Below are 20,838 nucleotides of genomic sequence, written 5' to 3' on the forward strand. Positions count from 1 at the left end.
GGAAATTCTAATTTTAAACGTACTTTAATAGATTTAGGTGCTAGTATTAATTTAATGCCTTTTTCTGTTTTTCAGAGACTAGGACAAGGAGAAATCAAGCCTACATCAGTAATTCTACAACTAGCGGACCGTTCAGTTGCTTATCCTAGGGGAATTATTGAAGATCTAATTATTAAAGTGGATAATCTCTATCTTCCTGCAGATTTTGTGATTTTGGATATGGATGAAGATATGCAAACACCAATTATTTTGGGACATCCTTTCATGGCAACTGCTCGAATGTTAATTGATGTAGAGGCTGGAACACTTACACTTCGTGTGCAAGATCAATCTGTTGTGTTCAGTTTATTTGAAGCAACTAAAAGGCCAAGTGATGTGTAAGATTGTATGCATGTTGATGTGCTTGACAGTGTATTACATGCTGAAATTATGCCATGTTTGACATCTGATCCATTGTTAAATGTGTTGCATAGGTTTGAGAATAAAAATACAGAAGATGAAGAGGTTTTTGAGTATGTTTCAGCTTTGGAAAGTGTTCCTTTTCAACCCCTCGTTGGAGGCACGTTTTTTAGAGTTTGGGGAACCCAAAAAATTGTTGCAGCCTTCCAAGGTACAACCACCTAAATTGGAGTTAAAAGTGCTTCCAGAACACTTGAAATATGCTTATTTGGGTGCAGATTCTTCGCTGCCAGTTATTATTGCTGCTGATTTATCATCAACAGAAGAAGATAAATTGTTACGCATTTTAAGGAGCTATCAAGATGCAATTGGTTGGACTATAGCTGACATTAAAGGAATCAGCCCTACAATTTGTATGCACAAAATTTTGATGGAGGATGGAGTAAAGCCTGCCATTGACGCTCAACGTCGATTGAATCCAATTATGAAAGAAGTTGTTCGTAATGAAGTTATGAAGCTTTTAGATGCTGGGATGATCTACCCCATTTCAGATAGTAAGTGGATTAGTCCAACTCAAGTGGTGCCAAAGCGTTCTGGTATTACAGTTGTGCAGAACTTCATTGCCAATGACCTCGAATCTTGGATTCTTTACCACCAAGAAATTGAGTGAGCTTGAAGAAGTGGAACTGGGAAAGAAAAACAGAGAACACTATATCGGTGCCATTAAGGTTTGAAGAAGTGAAAAGCGAATCACATAACGGAAATGGAGTGGTGACACCTATCACTCTCCTTAACTTACAAGTTCAACCCCTAAGAGAATAAAGATGACAAAATCACCTACAAGGTCAACTCCATTAAGGATGAGAACACTTGGTAACATCCATGAAGCCTACAACTATTGTGTAAAGGAACCTGAAAATGTGAAAAAGCAGAAAATGATCAATTTGGCAAAGGTCAATGAGAGATGAAATTGATGTGATTGAGAAGAATTGCACTTGGGAACTTGTAGATTGTAATTGGGTGAAGGGTCTATAAGATCAAACTCAACGTGGATGATTCAGTACAATAGAATAAGGGAAGGCTAGTTGCCACTGAATATTTTCAGCGGCCTAGAGTGGATTTCAATGAGACTTTTCCTTCTGTGGCAAGGTTGGACAATATTAGAATCTTGATAGCCTTGACTACACAAAATGGTTGGAAAATCCATCAACTTGATGTAAAGTTTGCCTTTCTCAATGGTGTTTTGGAAGAGGAGGTGCATGGAGATCAACCATAAGACTTTGTTGTTACAAATGAAGAGTACAAGGTCTCTAACTGGAAAAAGGCACTAAATGGTCAGGACCAAGAGCCTGATCTAGTGAAATTGACTCTTACTTCAACAAGAGAGCCTTTAAAAAGAGTCCAAGTGAAGAAACACTTTATATTAATTATGGAAATTGTTTAGATATTCTTATTGTGTCTATTTATGTTGATGATGCAGCGTTTACCTGAAGCTGTGGAGCAATAAACTTTGAACTCAAGGAGGATATGATGAAAGAGTATGAGATGGAATTTGAGTGGTTCAAGAATCCAATGGATAGGCCAAGTCATATCTCGAAGCCTTGACTTCAGTCGAGGGAGAATGAGACAAACAAAAAAAGGAGCACAGATGAGGCATTAATTCAAAGACATTGCAACTAAGGTGTAGCTTATGTGGACCTCTAAGATATTAGGGCATTCCTAACGGTAACGACATAACCATCTGGAAAAGTGTTATGTGCAGGTTTTGTTGATAAGGAACTAGTGCGAGCATAACGAAACATACCCATCATCATTCCGAGGATCATCGGGTTCGATCTGCTCGAAATATGTAGTGATAGAATAAGCCCAAATCCATGGTAGCTTTAGAGTAGTAGAAAAAACGTCTTCAAACACCAATTCAGTGGCGATGTGTAGGCCTATTATCATCATCTCAAGAACGAAGGAGATGTATAACCTAGTGCAATGTGCTCGTTATGGTAAAGCGCCAACTACACTTAGATGTGGAACTTTGAGTTCTAAAACCTCTTCAATAATCTCATTTTGCATCTAGCGTATGGACGATTGTGGGTGTAAGACATTCTATGTGTATTTCGACTGGTAGACCAGAATATTGTTAGAAGAATGGTCGATCTTCAGATCAACGCATAGACGAGTTTGCCGAGATCTTTTATCTCAAATTCCCTCTTCAAGTGTGAGGCAGTTTTCTCAAGCTCTTCTAAAGTTTAGTTGAGATTTATGTAAGAAGTGAATGATTAGATAAAAGCCAAACGGGAGGGAGGAAGTATAAGAAGTGAACAAAATGAAGTGTGTATGGACAAATGAGATTTGTTTAATTGGATGCTTGGTTGAGCCATTTTGATCACCTTTGACTTTGATTGAGCCGTTATTGTCTGTTGCATGCGCGTGAGAATCTCGGTGTGCCTCAAGGGTAATTTTGTCTTTTTACCCAAAAGTTCACGTGTTGCCTCCATAATTTTCTTGATTATTTTTTGCTCCACACACGGCATACAAAAAGATTTAAATGCTTTTTTTGAAACGTGGATTTCATGTTTCATGTGTCAAAAAAATAAAAAATAAAAAATTAATCAACATGTTTTTAGTTCCATTGGTTAGGGTTTTGTTCAATAATAAAATGTGGAAGTGATTTTGGGAGTTGAATAAGATAAAATAATCTTGGGACATATACGTTAAAAGTGATTTAGAGGGCATTCAAAATTTTTTATTTTGTTAAAGTCTTATGAAGTCGAAGTTAACATTGCACATTAGGATATATGCGTTAAGTTTTAATTGTCATTGCATAATAGCAGAAACGAGAACGTTCAAGGTAAAAGATAAAAATTGGGCAAAACCATCTTGTTTCTTGATTCTTCCCGCCGTGACTCTGCATCTGCTTCTTCCAGCGGTGCTTCACAAACGGAAAACTGGCGTCCTCCGGTTATCTTGTTGCGTATCCGAAAAGTGATTTCACCGCCGCAGCCGCAGCCCTAAAATCACATTCTGCCTGCCGCCGCTGGCGCATCCCCAAGCTTCTGGGCGACTCTAGCCTCTAGGTGAGTGACCCAGTCGATTTCTTCTTCGTAATTCTTGGTTTATCTGTAAAATTGTTGATGTTGTTGGTTTTTAAATTTCTCGACCAATCTGTTTTTTGTTTAGTTTATCGTACCATTCAATTCGCCTGTTGCATTCTTAAATTTGTAGTGGCATTTTGAAGGCAACCGTTTCCTTCTCGAGGGCATTTATCTGTGTTTTTTTTCCCTTGTTCTGGCAATTTGTGGTCTTTTGTAATTCTGATGATTTATCCAGTGAATCGAGCTTTCCCATAACTCTTTAATTTAATTATTATGAGGATGATCTACTCTAGTCACAGTATGGCTTTGACATTGCTTCATTCTCTCTAGGTAGTGTCTTGTTCTATCTCTCTGTCCATAGTGGAGGAGCATTCTTCATCGATGGTAAATAAAGATGTTCAAGATAGATCTCTCTTTTTATTCGCGCCTTTTCTGAGCGGTCCACATTGCGCTGCATTCTTTAAACTACAACTCAAACAACAAGGAGATGATGATGTGAAAGGAGGAGGAAGAGTCACTCGTGAAACCCCCGTGCTCAAACCTCTGCTCAAGTTCTTTGATGATCCACAGCAGTCTTATCTCTGTACTGCTGCAAGGATTTTCAGCCACTCCAAGGTATATGTACTTCTAGAGGATGGTCATCGTCCCAGGCCATTGGAGGCCGACACCATTACCAACACCAACACTCCACGTGAGAGGTATGCTTTTGACCTGAAAACTGTATCATTTGATAAATTCTCTTCCCCAAAATCAATTAAGCCACTTGGTACCGTTTTTTCTGCCCATGGACAACTTTATTATATTGCTTCTCCATGGGGCTTCCCATGGATTCCGGAAGCATCCTTTGAGCGTTATGATCCTGCTCATGATAAATGGGACACACTGTTGTGCTTTGGCCTGTTATCTCACCAACTTATAAACCCACAGTTGAACAATTTAAAATACAAGAAATAAAGACACCGAGAAATTTACGAGGTTCGGCAAAAAATCCTGCCTACGTCCCCGGAGAGATATTGCTCTTCACTATGAGAATAATAGTACAAGTACACATGAGTTAAATCAACATAACCCAATCCCAAATCCCTTGCACACCCACTCATAGAATTTTCCCAAGAGCCTCACTCTACCCCAAGAGTTCTTTCACTAGAATACTTTTCACTCTAGCTCTCTTGATTTTCTCTCACCCATGCCCATGCTTTCCCATGGGAGAGCCGAATGCTCTCCCCCTTTGGATGCTCTCTAATACCCTCTCTCTCCCTCGGCTCCTTGCAATTAAATGGACAGAAAAGTGAGTCAACTTCTCCTTTTTTTCATAGACACAATGATGATCCATCATGCTCCCTTTTCTTCAAAACCCAAAACCACTTTCGGCATGCAAATGGGAAATGAATAAAAAATGCCAAAACAAAGGAATCCCATGAAACATCATCATTGTCTTCCACTATTAACCAAAATGAGATATGGACATATTTGGCCACTATTCCGAAAGCATAACACACAAAGTCACTTAATTGTTAACAGCTCAAAATATGAGCCAATCACAACAATCTCCACCTTGGCGAATATACTGTGCAAAAAATCCTTGCACCCATCACCAAAGTCCATTGGCCTTACGTACCAGCATACACACACTGAATAAACCTCGTTGGTCCTGTTCCGATTCAGTCACTGCCAATGCATGTGCAGCTGCTGCAAGCTAAAAATCACAATTTAGCTTCAGACAGGATCTCGACACATCCTCGTCTCCTCCAACAGGTTTTCCTCCTCTTCATTGTCAGCAACCTGGAAACTCGTCAGCGCGCCCGTTTCCAGCAACAACTCATCGAGCCAGACAAAATTCCCACACTTCCTCCTACCTCAGGACCATCTCATCACCTGTGAATCCCATAGCTCCACCTGCTGCAAAACCCCTGCAACACTTGAGACTAAACATCACCTGGAGAAGTGTTGCTTCGAGTACCTAGAGGACATACTCAAAGTCTTCCGCCACAAACTTGCTACAACCCGGCCTTGCACTCGTAGCACTGTGGACCCTTGCCTCCGGAACCGGATCTGAACCTGCTGTCTCTCTCAGATCCTCTTTCCAATTTTCTTCCACGATTCCAACCTTTAATAACTTAAGCAGTCTTGTGCCCACCATTATCCATGGTCTCCTTTGTGTATCATTCCACACCAAAGAAGTTTGCACCTGCTCCAAACTTACTGTAACTTTCCATGCAGTAAAGTTTCACAAGGTTCTTAGACAAATCTGAAAGTGAGGTAAGAAGAAAGAGGCCTTTGTCTTCTTCCTCAACATCAACTTTCGCAGTTGATCTAAGCATCCCTGAACACGACTTCCATTTCTTCAGGCTTCCATTACTCTCCTTTACCAAGAGTAAAACCGCATCTCCCATTAAACTGCTCAACTGAAAAATTCTTGGTGAACAACAAATCTGGACCTCCAACGAACCAAAGCCTCCAACGATGCTCTGATACCAATTGTTGTGCTTTGGCCTGTTATCTCACCAACTTATAAACCCACAGTTGAACAATTTAAAATACAAGAAATAAAGACACCGAGAAATTTACGAGGTTCGGCAAAAAATCCTGCCTACGTCCCCGGAGAGATATTGCTCTTCACTATGAGAATAATAGTACAAGTACACATGAGTTAAATCAACATAACCCAATCCCAAATCCCTTGCACACCCACTCATAGAATTTTCCCAAGAGCCTCACTCTACCCCAAGAGTTCTTTCACTAGAATACTTTTCACTCTAGCTCTCTTGATTTTCTCTCACCCATGCCCATGCTTTCCCATGGGAGAGCCGAATGCTCTCCCCCTTTGGATGCTCTCTAATACCCTCTCTCTCCCTCGGCTCCTTGCAATTAAATGGACAGAAAAGTGAGTCAACTTCTCCTTTTTTTCATAGACACAATGATGATCCATCATGCTCCCTTTTCTTCAAAACCCAAAACCACTTTCGGCATGCAAATGGGAAATGAATAAAAAATGCCAAAACAAAGGAATCCCATGAAACATCATCATTGTCTTCCACTATTAACCAAAATGAGATATGGACATATTTGGCCACTATTCCGAAAGCATAACACACAAAGTCACTTAATTGTTAACAGCTCAAAATATGAGCCAATCACAACACACACTGCCTTCTTTTCCCTACTATTCTTATCGTTTGGATCGTACGTATATAACTGGTTATGCTGTTTGTTATGGCTGGATTTTGTTTTCGATGCTGGACATGCGTTCCCAGACAGTCCAACTCTTTGGTTATCATGACAAGAAAAATGAATGGCATCCAGTTATAGGTTCCACTGGTTTCATTGGGAGGGCCGTGGTTGTAGGCGAGACTCTCTATGCCGTAGCATTGTCTCATAATCTGGTTATAGCATTCTCCTTTGGGAAATGTGGTGGTGAAGACGGTCCTATTGCCTATACACTAAGCCCATCCTTAGCATTGAAATCCAGCTCCAATCGTTACAGACATAATATGACATCATCTAAAGGCAAACAGGGAAACAGAGAGATTGGACAATAAGAAGCAGCGAGAGCCAATAGAGGGGAGTAGAGAAGAAGTAGAACAAGGAAGAGCGTAACCCTCGACATCTAAACCTCATAAGCTTGCGCCTAGGCACCAAAACCTCTTGTTTTTTCTTTCTTTTCTTTATAAGAAGAAATATAGTTATATGTACAATTTTTCCTGTCTCCATCGTAATCGAATTTAAGCATTGTATCAGATGCATTGCGCAATATGGAAGGTTTGCTTACCTTTTGAAATGCACTATTCTGATTTATTTCTTCCACCCTGCTCACTAATTCTTCGATTATGTTCTGGAGATCCTTTTCCTTCTCCAAAAATGAATCACGAGCAACTGGCAAAGACTAATTGTTTCTCTGAGGATTTTTAAATCCATCAGAAACTATTGGTCGTGCAATAAGCTCTTCTATCTCTGATTTTAGGAGACCAACTGTCGCCTCCTTTTCATCTTTGAGATGCCGCATTCTATTCAAAACCTCCAATGACTTCTCTGCTTCCTTCTTAAGAACAGAAATTCTACTTACCAGCTCATTTTTTCCGCATTTCCTCTTTGTATCCGCATTTCAGCTTCCTCGCTTGATTTCTTCACTTGTTCCGACTCAGCTCTCAAATTTTTGCTTTCCTCCACTGGCTCAGAAAGGCTGTCGTTCTCTGCCGTAAGCCTTTCAATATGAGATTTGAGCTGTAAGATCACCTGGGAGAGATTTCCTTTACTTATTCCTCTTGTTTCTGCTGATGGTCGAGCAGCTTGGAATTGTTGTCCATTTCCAATACAATCTCTTCTATCCGTCCGGTTTTCTCGTATAAGTGGTTCGAGAGCTTCTTCAATCATTTCTCGTAATCATTTCTAACTTCCTGGAGCTCGTCCTTTGTTTTCAGGAGCTTTTCTTCTAGTTGACTCTTCTGCACACACAATTCACTGGCTTCTGTCATTTGCTTTCAAAGCTACCTTTTCATTTGCATCAAATATTGAGGCCATTTGCACAGAGTCTTTGGAATTCTTCCCGAAGCATCTCAGCTGTATTAGCATTTTTTGACCCAGTTTTTCGCGGTGCTTCCTCTGCTCGGATGGCTCTTTGCTCATGCTCAACTTTGGCACCTGCTACAGCCTCTAAATCAGCTTCGAATATTTGTGCCTGCTTCTCCAGTTCTTCCTCCAGGCTTCTGATATTGGATTCAAGTTCCTTTCTGGTAGCCAACCTATTTGAAAAATCTTCCGACTTCTTCTTCAGTTCCGTTTCCTAATCATCGACTTTGGCACATGTCACAGCTTCTAAATCAGCTTTAAATACTTGTGCCTGCTTCTCCAGCTCTGCCTCAAAGCTTTTGATATGGGATTCAAGTTCCTTTATGGTAGCCAACGAATTCAAAAAATCTTCAGGCTGCTTCTTCAGTTCTGTTCCCAAATCCTCAACTTGGCATTCGAGTTCATTTATGGCAGCAGAGGGAGACGAGCATTCGTACTGCATCTTAAGTTGTTCTTGCAGTTGGCTTTGATCTAGTTTATATGAGATGTCATGGTTTTCCTGTTCGAATATCTCATAGTCAAGTGCAAGCTGCTCCATTTGCATCTAGAGCTCATCTTTGTGTCTCCTATAGATTTCTATTTCAAGTTTTCAACATAGAGTTCGGCAATCTGTTTCTCGAGCAGGTGTGCTTTCTTGGCATTGCTGTGCTCCTTAACAAGATCTTCCAGCTCCAACTGTTCCTCATCCTCTCTTGTCCCACCTTTGGAGATGGTTGCCTTCAACCCTGCAGCATCCCAGCAGGATTCTGGCCAGCTGGAAAGATTGCCTATTTCACTATTTTTCTGCTCCAAAATTTCCTCCAGGTCTCGTACCAAAAGAATTAAATCAGAATTTGATTCTTGTGTCTTCTGGAGCAGTAAACGGAGATTGAAACTCAGGTCCTTCTCATAACTCAATTCTTGTCTGATTTCATCAACAAGAGCCCGCAGATCCCCGCCTTCTAACTGGAACCTGTTTTTAATTTTTGCACCATCCATACGTTTCTGAAAGGACTTTAGTTTCTCAACTTCCGCCTTGGAAGAATCTCGTTCCTCTTTCAAGTTGATGGCTTCTCTTGAAAGATCCTGCCCCCTTTTGCTCTCCTTTACCATCTGCCTCCTTAATGTTTGTAATTCTAGCTCTGACATATCTACCTGTCTAGATAGAACAAAAAGCTCAGCCTTTAGCTTTTCAATGTCGTCATCTGAAGACTGTTGAGACCATTCTCTTGTAATGGTATCCTGAGAACTCTTTGTTGAACCATCAGTACTTACTCCATGTTCTGAACCTGCAGACCATGCCCATTGTGACCGCTGATTGTCGTCATAGGTTGATCTTCGGGTATAAACAGCAGGATGATGTTGGACTGAGGTGAGGAGTGACCCGAAGACGACAGAAAGTTAGAAGGAACTCTAGATCCAAATTCTCGCAGAGTATCAAGTCCAGAGCCATGGTCGGAACTTGACAATGTAATATCAGATCGATGCTCTGCGGTTGAGCTCAGCAACTTGGGTGGTTGTATTAATGCCCTCATCCTATGAATTGACATGAAAACTTTTAAGCAATAGAAAGAAGTTCTTTGCATTAACGAAAAATGAATTTTACTATCACATATCCACCCAGCCACCAACCATCTCAATGGAAAGGGGTAATAACTTCGAAAAACAATAACAAAATGAAAACTTTCAATAGAAGAACACATGACATTTGAAGCTTTAAGCGAGAAACTCACAATTGAAACACTTTCATCCGTATCCTTATTGCGTAAGAGTTCCTTGAAGCTTCTATTCTGTGATTTAAACATTTACATCTTCCCCACCTTCTACATCCTCTGAGGTGCCTAGCAAAGAACAATACTGCCAGCCACAAGTCATCTCAAATTTCAAGCACTTAACGATGTGACAGATCATAACTTGATTGTCTTGGTTGAAATATACAACAATTAAGTACATAACCGGGCTAACAACAACTGATGAAGTTTAACAAAGACTTGCTATATGTTGGCCAAAGGAACATGCATACAGTATAGATTGAAGCAGAAAGCAAGAAATTTGGTCACAAAACTGATGCACTCTTGCCCAGAAGTGCAAAAACCATAATATATGAGACGGTAAAACTCTAGTTCTGCTAGTAAGGAAAGGTGGAAAAATACATACATACATATATATATATATATATATATATATATTAATGATATAAATTGTCATTGATTTATTCCTCTCCTTAAGTGATGCTAATTCTGTTAATAAGCTGCTGTATCTGTTATCAGCAGTGGAAAATCTCGGCTCTTGTTCCAATGCAATCTCATCGCTAGTGGCATCTTTAGCTACCTGTATGATAAAGATGATTTCACCAATCATTACAGATATAATATGACAGCATTTAAGGGCAAAGAGAGAAACAGAGAGACTGGGCAATAAGAAGCATGAGCCAACAGAGGGGAGTCGAGAAGAACTAGAAGAAGAAGAGCGTAAACTCAAAGTAATGGTCGTAATCCATATGCCCCACATGCGAACCCCTATAAACTATAAAATAACCAAAGCTCACAAGCGTCTAGGCACGAAAACCTCAAATTTGGTTTTTCTTTTTAGAAGAAATATAGTTACATATACAATTTTCTGGTATCCATCATAATCGAATTCAAGCATTCTATCAGATGCATTACGCAATATGGAAGGTTTGCTTACCGTTTGAAACACACTATTCTGATTTATTTCTTCCACCCTGCTCTCTAATCCTTCGATTAGTTCTAAAGATCATTTTCCTTCACGAAAAATGAAGCAGTTGAGGTTTCCAAAGCAGCTCCCTTTGATTTTATTTGTCCCTGAAAAGGTTAAAAAGTAAAGCAGTTGAGACGTTATCAGTACAAGTACAAACAGAAAGGCTGGAATATGATTTGAATATTGCATTGGAAGATATCTTACAGGTTTTGGGGTTGGCAAAGACTATATATGCTGTGTTGTTGACTTCTTGTTGACACAATTGTAAATAGATCTTCTGTTGGTTCATGTTTTGTGAAAAAGTTCTCTACCAAAATTGTTTCAATCTACCAAAAAGTTCTCTACCAAAATGAGGATGGAAAGGTTCTTACTACAGAGAACGCGGTCAAAGACAGATTGAGAGGTTATTTTCATAATCTTTTCAATGAAGGACATGAAAGGAGTACTCCATTAGGGGAGTTGAGTAACTCAGAAGAGTGTAGAAACTACTCATTTTATCGTCGAATCAGGAAGGAAGAAGTGGTTGTAGCTTTGAAGAAGATGAAGCATAGAAAAGCAGTGGGCCCAGACGATATACCGATTGAAGTGTGGAAAGCCTTGGGAGAGACATGTATAGCATGGCTCACTGACCTTTTCAATAGGATTTTGAAAACGAAGAAGATGCCAAACAAGTGGCGAAAGAGCACCTTGGTGCCTATTTACAAGAATAAGGGCGACGTACAAAATTGCATGAACTATAGGGGTATTAAGCTAATGAGTCATACAATGAAGCTCTGGGAGAGAGTCATTGAGCATAGATTGAGGCAAGAGACACGGGTTTCGGATAACCAATTCGGGTTCATGCCAGGGCGCTCAACCATGGAGGCAATCTATCTCTTACGAAGATTGATGCAAAGATATAGAGATAGGAAAAAGGATTTACACATAGTCTTTATAGATTTGGAAAAAGCGTATGATAGGGTCCCAAGAGACATTCTTTGGAGGATTTTAGAGAAGAAAGGAGTACGAGTAGCATATATCCAAGCTATAAAGGATATGTATGAAGGAGCAAAGACTGCCGTAAGAACTCATGAAGGACAAACCGAAAGCTTCCCCATAACTGTAGGATTACATCAAGGCTCATCCTTAAGTCCTTACCTTTTTGCGTTGGTAATGGATGAGTTAACAGGACATATTCAAGATGATATTCCTTGGTGTATGCTTTTCGCAGACGATATAGTGTTGATAGATGAAACTCAGGAAGGGGTAAATGCAAAGCTTAACCTTTGGAGAGAAGTGTTGGAATCTAAAGGTCTTCGCCTAAGCCGATCAAAGACAGAATTTATGGAGTGCAAGTTCAGTGCAAATGGAGGCCAAAATGAGTTAGGGGTGAGGATCGGAGATCAGGAAATACCAAAGAGCGACCGTTTTCGCTACCTAGAATCTATCTTGCAAAAGAACGGAGAATTAGATGGAGATCTCAACCATAGAATACAAGCTGGATGGATGAAGTGGAAGAGTGCATCTGGCGTGTTGTGTGATCGTCGTATGCCACTGAAGCTTAAGGGAAAATTTTATAGGACGGCAATAAGGCCGGCGATGCTGTATGGCACAGAATGTTGGGCGGTGAAACATCAACACGTACACAAAATTGGTGTAGCGGAGATGAGGATGCTTCGTTGGATGTGTGGGCACACGAGAAAGGATAAGATTAGGAATGAGGATATCCGAGGTAAAGTAGGAGTAGCCGAAATTGAAGGAAAGAGGAGAGAAAATCGGTTACGGTGGTTTGGACATGTGCAAAGAAGGCCTACTGACGCTCCGGTTAGAAGATGCGACTACGGGACAGAGGTTCAGGGCCGAAGGGGTAGAGGAAGACCTAGGAAAACTTTGGAAGAGACTCTAAGAAAAGACTTAAGAGTACTTGGATCTAACGGAGGACATTACACAGGATCGAGCACAATGGCGTTCTAAGATTCATATAGCCGACCCGACTCAGTGACTTAGATTTTTCAAGTCTCCAATCGAGAAGTTTTCCCCACTCGGGAAATTAAGGGAACACTACCTCAACCTACATGCTCCACTCACAAAGCTTCAACATACAAGCTTCAACAAAAGAAAAATTCAAAGAACTTAGTGAAGAAGGCTTTGGTGTATTTAACACAATACGTTGAAATGAAACAAAGCTTATTTATTGATATCTCTAAGAAGTTACAAATATGTACATATACACGAGTCAAAATAAACAAACAAGAGGGAGCCTTCACAAAGGTTGCTTAGGAGAAGTCTCAGCAGTCGGCAGAGCCCCAGAAAGAGAAGGCACCGGAGGGGGATCATTCGGAGCCTCAGTACTGGACAGCACCCTAGAAGGAGGAGACATCGGAGGTTGATCATTTGGAGCTTCATTACGCGGTACAGCCCCAGAAGACGAAGGCAATAAATGTCTTTGGAACAAACCCACAAACCTCTGATGATCATGTAAAATCTGACCATCAGATTCCTTCATCTGGTCAAGCTTCCTCTTCATGTTTGTAGCATAGTCATGTGCGAGCCGGTGCAACTGTTTATTCTCATGCTTGAGCCCTCTAATCTCCTGTTTGAGACTCATCACTTCAGCCGCCAATGATTCAACTTGGTGGGTTCGAGCAAATAGGCGTTGGGCCATATTAGACACAGAACCTGCACACTGAACACTGAGAGCCAGAGAATACTTAACAGCCAACTCATCAGACCGTTTGGAAAGTAGTCTGTTATCTTTGGGAGTGAGAAGGTTCCTGGCCACCACCGCAGCGGTCATATCATTCTTCATCACGGAATCCCCAACGGTAAGAGGACCAGTAGGGGATATGAAGGATGGGCGTCATATGTTGTCTGGAGAAGGCGTGGCTGCCTCTTCAACAAGGTTCAAGTTAAAACGACGGTCGGAGGGGCCAGACATTTTCAATGGTGTTGAAGAGAAAAGAGGTCGGACAAATCAAGATCTTAGAAATGCAAGAAGGGAGCTTCTACTGGTGGAGATTCAAGTGTGCTTTGGAACTTAATACCAGCCTCTATAAAAATCTGCACTCGATGGAGCTTCAGAAATCGAAGAGGCACCTGCTCAGAAATCAAAAAGGCGTTTGCTTTCTCAAAAGTTGGGCTGCTCAGAGACCACGAGGGCCGATCTCAGGAATCGAAGAGGCGTTTGCTTTCTCAAAAGCTGGGCTGCTCAAAGACCACGAAGGTCGATCGCAGAAATCTAAGAGGCGCTTGCTTTCTCAAAAGCTGGGGTGCTCAGAGACCACGAGGGCCGATCTCAGAAATCGAAGAGGCACCTGCTTTTTCAACCTTGTCAGCACCTGTCACATGCTCACTCAACTTTGCGGAAATTACGAGCATTCTGTCGAAGATTTCTGGTGAAGTAGAAAGCACGTGAATGTTACTGTTCAATCATCCACTTTCCACACGCAACATCAGCTCACGGGTACCACAGATAACTTTGCCAAAAATCTCTGACAAAGTTTAGACACGTGAAGCTTGCAGCTCCTATTACATCGCTATGACCAAGAAGGGTAAAAGAATAACAAAGAAACAGCACTAACAAAGTTTAGACACATAAATTTTGAAGGTCTAGCTACCATATTATTACCCACAAGGGTAAAGGAACAGGACCATTGCTGGATAATTGGAAAGTCCCTGTGTGTCAACCTCTGTGCTCCGTGGCAAGGTAGACTAGCAAACAGGCCTAACCTTTACTCACATTCGAGAAAACACTCCCAACAAGATTGCTTGCTTCAAGATCGAAGAGGCACCGTCCTCCGAATCTCGAGAGCCAGACTCCCAACATGATTACTTTCTCAAAAAGCGACGAGACACCACTCTCCGAATCTCGAGAGCCAGACTCCTAGCAGGATTGCTTTCTCAAAAATCGAAAAGGCACCGTTCTCCGAATCTCGAGAGACAGATCCCCGACAGGATTGCTTGTTCGAAAACCGAAGAGGCACCGCTTTCTCAACTTCGAGAGCCCCTTAGATAAAGCTTGTCTGTAATCCTCACACCGCTTTCTCAACTTCGAGAGCCAGATCTCCTTGGATAAAGCTTGTCTGTAATCTTCACACGTAACATCAGCTTTCCAGATACCACAGACCACTTTTTCAAAGTGCTCTGACAGAGTTAAAACACGTGAAGCTGGCAGCTCCCACTACCGTGCTATGACCAAGCAGGGTAAAAGAATAGTATTACTCCTTGTTAGGGAGACTCCTATATATGTCGACCTCCATCCTCAACGGACAAGCAGACCTGCAAAAATGCTCAACCCTTCCTCATATCTGAGAGGGCACTCTCAACGAAGCCTCTCGAAATACTCAGCTTTCTTTCCCCCCGAGAATACCTCTGCAAACAAGCTACACCAAAGCAAGAATATCTCATATCATCAGGGTTAAAAGCAAGAGTATCCCATATCATGCTTTTTCCCTGTCTTTTCCTTTGGCCTTGTTCTTACCTGCAAGACAAGGAGAAAGAGAGCAATCAGTCAGCACTTGGAATCAAGCTTCCAGTCCGGAACTGACTGCCTGGAACCCCATTGCTCTCGAGTACTCATCTTCAACATCTTATGCTTCCCGAGAAGATACCACATTTGCCTGAGGAACAAATAGGGCAAGTGAGAAGGATACAAGGAAGCATGTGGAGACAAGCGCAACAGAACACGTGCCGATACATCCACTACTTTGTCAACAGCAAAAGTATCCCATATCAGCAGGGTCGAACGTACTCTAGATTTGATGGACTTGTTTTGACCCTCAAATTCTTCAGTCGGCCTTATACTCTGGCGGAAACAAGAAAACCCTCCAGCCCAGTTCAAGAATAAGCCTGTGGAAAGTTACTTCTTCAAAAGCAAAAGTATCTCATATCACATTTTCTCCTTTTCTTCTCTTTATCCTTCATGCTACCTGCATGATAAGGAGAAGGATAACAATCAGCCGGAACTCGAAATCAAACTTCTGATCTGGGACTGATTGCTTGGAGCTCTGATTGCTTACCTTGCCTGTCACCTCTTTCAGCAGATCCCCTAGCTCGGCGACTCGGGGACTCCTACTACATGGTTTGTATCGCGCTTGACCAAGCCTGAAACTACAAGTAAGCGTCAAGTGAAATTGATACATTACATTGTGCATCTCCACCAGTTAAAGATACCACCCCTGGAGGGAGGAAAAGTACTTCCAAAGAAGATGCCACATCTACCTATGAGACAGATAAGGCAAGTGAAGACGATACCACACTTCGGTACTTAAAAGTTTCGTGATTACGAGATCATTCTTTCACAATATTTCCTAATGTCATTTGTACTAAATCATTCACTTGTACTCACTAAAGGAGAGTTTGAACCTATATACTGTGTAAACCCTTCACAATTAATGAGAACTCCTTTACTCCGTGGACGTAGCCAATCTGGGTGAACCACGTACATCTTGTGTTTGCTTCCTGTCTCTATCCATTTACATACTTATCCACACTAATGACCGGAGCAATCTAGCGAAGATCACAAACTTAATATTTAAGATGATATTCTTTGGTGTATGCTTTTCGTAAACGATATAGTGTTGATAGATGCAGGAAGGGGTAAACGCGAAGCTTAACCTTTGGAGAGAAGTGTTGGAATCTAAAGGTCTTCGCCTAAGTCGATCAAAGACAGAATATATGGAGTGCAAGTTCAGTGCAAATGGAGGCCAAAATGAGTTAGGGGTGAGGATCGAAGATCAGGAAATACCAAAGAGCGACCGTTTTCGCTACCTAGGATCTATCTTGCAAAAGAACGGAGAATTTAATGGAGATCTCACCCATAGAATACAAGCTGGATGGATGAAGTGGAAGAGTGCATCCGGCGTGTTGTGTGACCGTCGTAGGCCACTGAAGCTCAAGGGAAAATTTTATAGGACGGCAATAAGGCCAGCAATGCTGTATGGCATAGAATGTTGGGCGGTGAAGCATCAACACGTAGGTGTAGTGGAGATGAGGATGCTTCGTTGGATGTGTGGGCACACGAGAAAGGATAAGATTAGGAATGAGGATATCCGAGGTAAAGTAGGAGTAGCCGAAATTGAAGGAAAGAGGAGAGAAAATCGGTTACGGTGGTTTGGACATGTGCAAAGAAGGCCTACTGACGCTCCGGTTCGAAGATGTGACCACAGGACAGAGGTTCAGGGCAAAAGGGGTAGAGGAAGACCTAGGAAAACTTTAGAAGAGACCCTAAGAAAAGACTTAGAGTACTTGGATCTAACGGAGGACATGACACAAAACCGAGCGCAATGGCGTTCTAGGATTCATATAGCCGACCCCACTTAGTGGGAAAAGGCTTTGTAGTTGTTGTTGTTGTATACTGATAGCAGTTTAAGTTTTACCTCAAGCAATTTTATTCTCTCTTTCATACTTGCAACTTCTTTTGAGCCATGAGCAATTGGCAAAGGCTTATTGTTTCTCTGAGTAGTTTTTATTCCACCAGAAACTCCCATCGCTTTCCTTAAGCTTCTTTTCAACAGTAGTGAACACATCTTCCTTCTTTTTCAGGTCAACCTTAAGCTGGAATACCTGCTTTCTACGTTTCTCTTTCTCCACCTCATCCTCATATATAGCATGTTTAAGCCCTTCAATCTCTGATTTGTGGAGTTCAACCGTCGCCTCCTTTTCATCTTTGAGATGCCGCATTCTATTCAAATCCACCAATGATTTCTCTGCTTTCTTCTCAAGAATAGAAATTCTACTTACCAGTTTCTTTCCGCATTTCCTCTTTGTATCCGCATTTCAGCTTCCCCGATTGATTTCTTCATTTGTTCCAAGTTTCCAACTCAGCTCTCAAATTTTTGCTTTCCTTCACTTGCTCAGAAAGGCTGTCATTCTCTGCCGTAAGCCTTTCAATCTGAGATTTGAGCTGTAAGATCACCTGGGTGAGATTTCCCTCAACTTCTCTTGTTTCTGCTGATGGTCGAGCTGCTTGGAATTGTTGTCCACTTCCAATACAATCTCTTCTATCTACCTGGGTTTCGTGTATAAGTGGTTCGAGAGCTTCTGCAATCTTGTCTCGTAATCATTTCTGACTTCCTGGAGCACATCCTTCGTTTTCTGGAGCATTTCTTCTAGTTGACTCTTCTGCGCACACAATTCACTGGCTTCTGTCAATTGTTTTCAAAGCTACCTTTTCATTTGCATCAAATATTGAGGCCATTTGCACAGAGAGTCTTCGGAATTCTTCCCGAAGCCTCTCCGCTGTATTAGCATTTTTTTGATCTAGTTTTTTGCGGTGCTTCCTCCGCTCGGATGGCTCTTTGCTCCTGCTCAACTTCGGCACATGCTACAGCCCCTAAGTCAGTTTCGAATATTTGTGCCTGCTTCTCCAGTTCTTCCTCCAAGCTTGTAATACTGGATTCAAGTTCCTTTATGGAAACCAACGTATTCGAAAAATCTTCAGACTGCTTCTTCAGTTCCGTTTCCAAATCCTCAACTTTGGCACATGTCAGTCTCTAAATCAGCTTTAGATACTTGTGCCTGCTTCTCCAGTTCCGCCTCCAAGCTTTTGATATGGGATTGAAGTTCCTTTATTGTAGCCAACGAATTCGAAAAATCTTCAGACTGCTTCTTCAGTTCTGTTTTCAAATCCTCAACTTGGCATTCGAGTTCATTTACGCCAGCAGAGGGAGATGAGCTTTGATCTTGTTTATATGAGATGTCATGGTTTTCCTGTTTCAATATCTCACAGTCAAGTGCAAGCTGCTCCATTTGCATCTTGAGCTCATCTTAGTCTCTCGACTCTCTCCTAAAGATTTCCATTTCACCATGGAGTTCAGCGATCTGTTTCTTGAGCAGGTGTGTTTCCTTGGCATTGCTGTGCTTCTTAACAAGATCAGCTCCAATTGCTCCTCATCCTCACTTGTCCCACCTTTCGAGATGGTTGCCTTCAACCCTGCAGCATCCCCGCAGGACTCTGGCCTGTTGGAAAGATTGGCTATTTCATTATTTTTGTGCCCCAAAATTTCCTCCAGGTCTCGCACAGCAAGAATTAAATCAGAATTTGATTCTTGAGTCTTCTGGAGCTGTAAACGGAGATTGAAACTCAGGTCCTTCTCAAAACTCAATTCCTCTTGTACCTCTGTACTGAGGTGTGATTCAAAGACGACAGAAAGTTGGAAGGATCTCTTGATCCAAGTTCTTGCAGAGATTCAAGTCCAAACACACTGTCAGAACCTGACAACGTAAAGTCAGATCCAAATGATGCTCTGTGGTTGAGCACAGCAAATTGGGTGGTTCGATTAATGCCCTCATCCTGTGAATTGACATGAAAACTTTTAAAACAATAGAAACAAGATCTTTGCATTAAAAGAAAAATGAAATTTGAAAAACAAAAGAAAAAAGAAAACTTTTCAAAATTTCTCCAACAAAACAAAATAAAAAATCAGAAACATAAAAAAAAGACAACTCCATAAAAAAGAAAAGAAAATAACTACAACATTTGTATATACCTCGGATCAACATTTGCGTGCAACCTTTGAATGGTAACCTATTCGAAACCATAAACAAGAGTTCGATAAGAAAAAAGCAATCAAATTGTTGTCTGACATTCTACAGTTTTGACAAAGTGGGAGATTACTAACATGCATAATTGTTGAATTCTTGAGGGGAAAAGATACACAGGATGAATTAGTAGCCTCGGCATAGTCAGCAAAATCGACAGAAAGCTCCCCAAGAACACTAGCATTCGACACAAGAGAACAAAACCAAATTAGATACTCATAAGCGGAACCAAATGCTCACTACCCAAAATCTAACAAAACAATTCATACAGTTGAGACAACAAAGTTGTAGACACTCTCTTTGATGTTCCCGGTTCTTGGCTCACGGACGAATTTAACTGTTTCATAGACCGGATTTTCCCATCGACAGCTCCCATCTCGAACTGTAGATTTATCTGATTTCACAGTTGGCTTCCCCACATCCACAGGAACCACAGATAACCAGCAATGCATCCACACCCAACTGTGTCACCTGAAATCACAAAACCAAACACTATCTTACATATAATTCTCCTAAAACCTCAATCACATTCACACATTCACACTCTTCAATTGCATATAAATTTTTGGCTCTTGCAGTACAATGCTCAATTGCATAAAAAATTTCCAACTTTTCTGTTTTCAGACACTCAATGATATAAAAATACTGTTTCTGTTTCATTTTCCTGCATTCTCTCAGCCATAAAACAAAACCCCATTGGGAAAACACAATCAAAAAGCTTAAATTTCAATCGACCAACCTGAGTTGCATGGAACTGCAGTTTGAAGACTTCTTTGATCTTGTTCTTGTCGGTTCTCCATCTCGCCGACTTTAACATTTTAATATTTTATGCTAACCCAAAACCCCACACCAAACCTCGCCGGAACTATCGCCCGAACTCCTACACTCACCGGAGTTCCGGCAAAATCCGCCGGAAAAGCACCATTTTTGCAGTTACCAATTCCCACAGAGAACCAAGCTCTGTGCTTTTCAAGTTTTAGCCCGTTGGCTTAAAAAACAGAGTATGAAAATAGAGTGTGGTGGGTTGAGTTGACTCGGTTAGACCAGCGCGAGTTCGACTCGGTGGAATGGATTTCAGAGGAGCTTGGAGTCTTGGACTCTGGGTTTTGGACCGTGCAATTCTTAAAAGATAAGAATTCACAAAATTGCCATTGTTTTAACTTATATTTTTCTTTTTTCTTAGGGAAAAAAATGAACTAAAAAAAACTCAAATTCGTTATGTTACACTTGTATGAAGTTCATTTAGGGTGCGTTTGGTACGCAGACGGAACGGAACGGAACGGAATGGGACGGGACGGGACGGGACGGAACGAAGGTGTAATTTTTGAAAAAGACATGGGGTATATTTGTCTTAAAATGGTAAAACATTGCGTTCCACAAACGTGGAACAAACCCGTTCCAGGGGGGGAGGTGGAACGCAAAAACACTCAAAATCTGTCCCGTGGAACAGCCCGTTCCACCCATTTTTGGCGCACCAAACGCGGGACGGAACGCCTCGTCCCGTTCCGTCCCGTCCCGTCCCACGTACCAAACGCACCCTTAAGCTTGTATTTTCTAAATGCTT

General features: G+C 41.4%; 1 protein-coding gene and 3 pseudogenes across 2 annotated transcripts; 1 reads left to right on the forward strand and 3 right to left on the reverse strand.

Moving 5' to 3' along the window:
* Positions 1 to 3,196: 3,196 nt before the first annotated feature.
* LOC126625748 (uncharacterized) lies at positions 3,197 to 4,734 on the forward strand. Of its 2 annotated transcripts, none has more exons than XM_050294806.1 (2): positions 3,197 to 3,470; positions 3,819 to 4,734. In XM_050294806.1, exon 2 carries the CDS (start codon positions 3,870 to 3,872, stop codon positions 4,440 to 4,442), a length of 573 nt encoding a protein of 190 aa, XP_050150763.1. In that variant the 5' UTR covers positions 3,197 to 3,470; positions 3,819 to 3,869; the 3' UTR covers positions 4,443 to 4,734. The 2 variants fall into 2 exon arrangements, with proteins under 2 accessions (XP_050150763.1, XP_050150764.1); XM_050294807.1 differs by having other exon boundaries at positions 3,823 to 4,734.
* Positions 4,735 to 7,056: 2,322 nt separating this feature from the next.
* Positions 7,057 to 8,265, reverse strand: LOC126625505 (uncharacterized; annotated as a pseudogene).
* Positions 7,097 to 9,431, reverse strand: LOC126625506 (uncharacterized; annotated as a pseudogene).
* On the reverse strand, positions 7,097 to 20,504 carry LOC126625750 (uncharacterized; annotated as a pseudogene).
* Positions 20,505 to 20,838: the final 334 nt, after the last annotated feature.

This window comes from Malus sylvestris, chromosome 6, assembly GCF_916048215.2.
Source record: "Malus sylvestris chromosome 6, drMalSylv7.2, whole genome shotgun sequence".
In the NCBI taxonomy this organism is placed as follows: domain Eukaryota; kingdom Viridiplantae; phylum Streptophyta; class Magnoliopsida; order Rosales; family Rosaceae; genus Malus; species Malus sylvestris.

Bases quoted from the DNA above. Each gene is read 5' to 3' on its own strand.
- LOC126625748 (XM_050294806.1), top strand. From the start codon at position 3,870: ATGGTAAATAAAGATGTTCAAGATAGATCTCTCTTTTTATTCGCGCCT.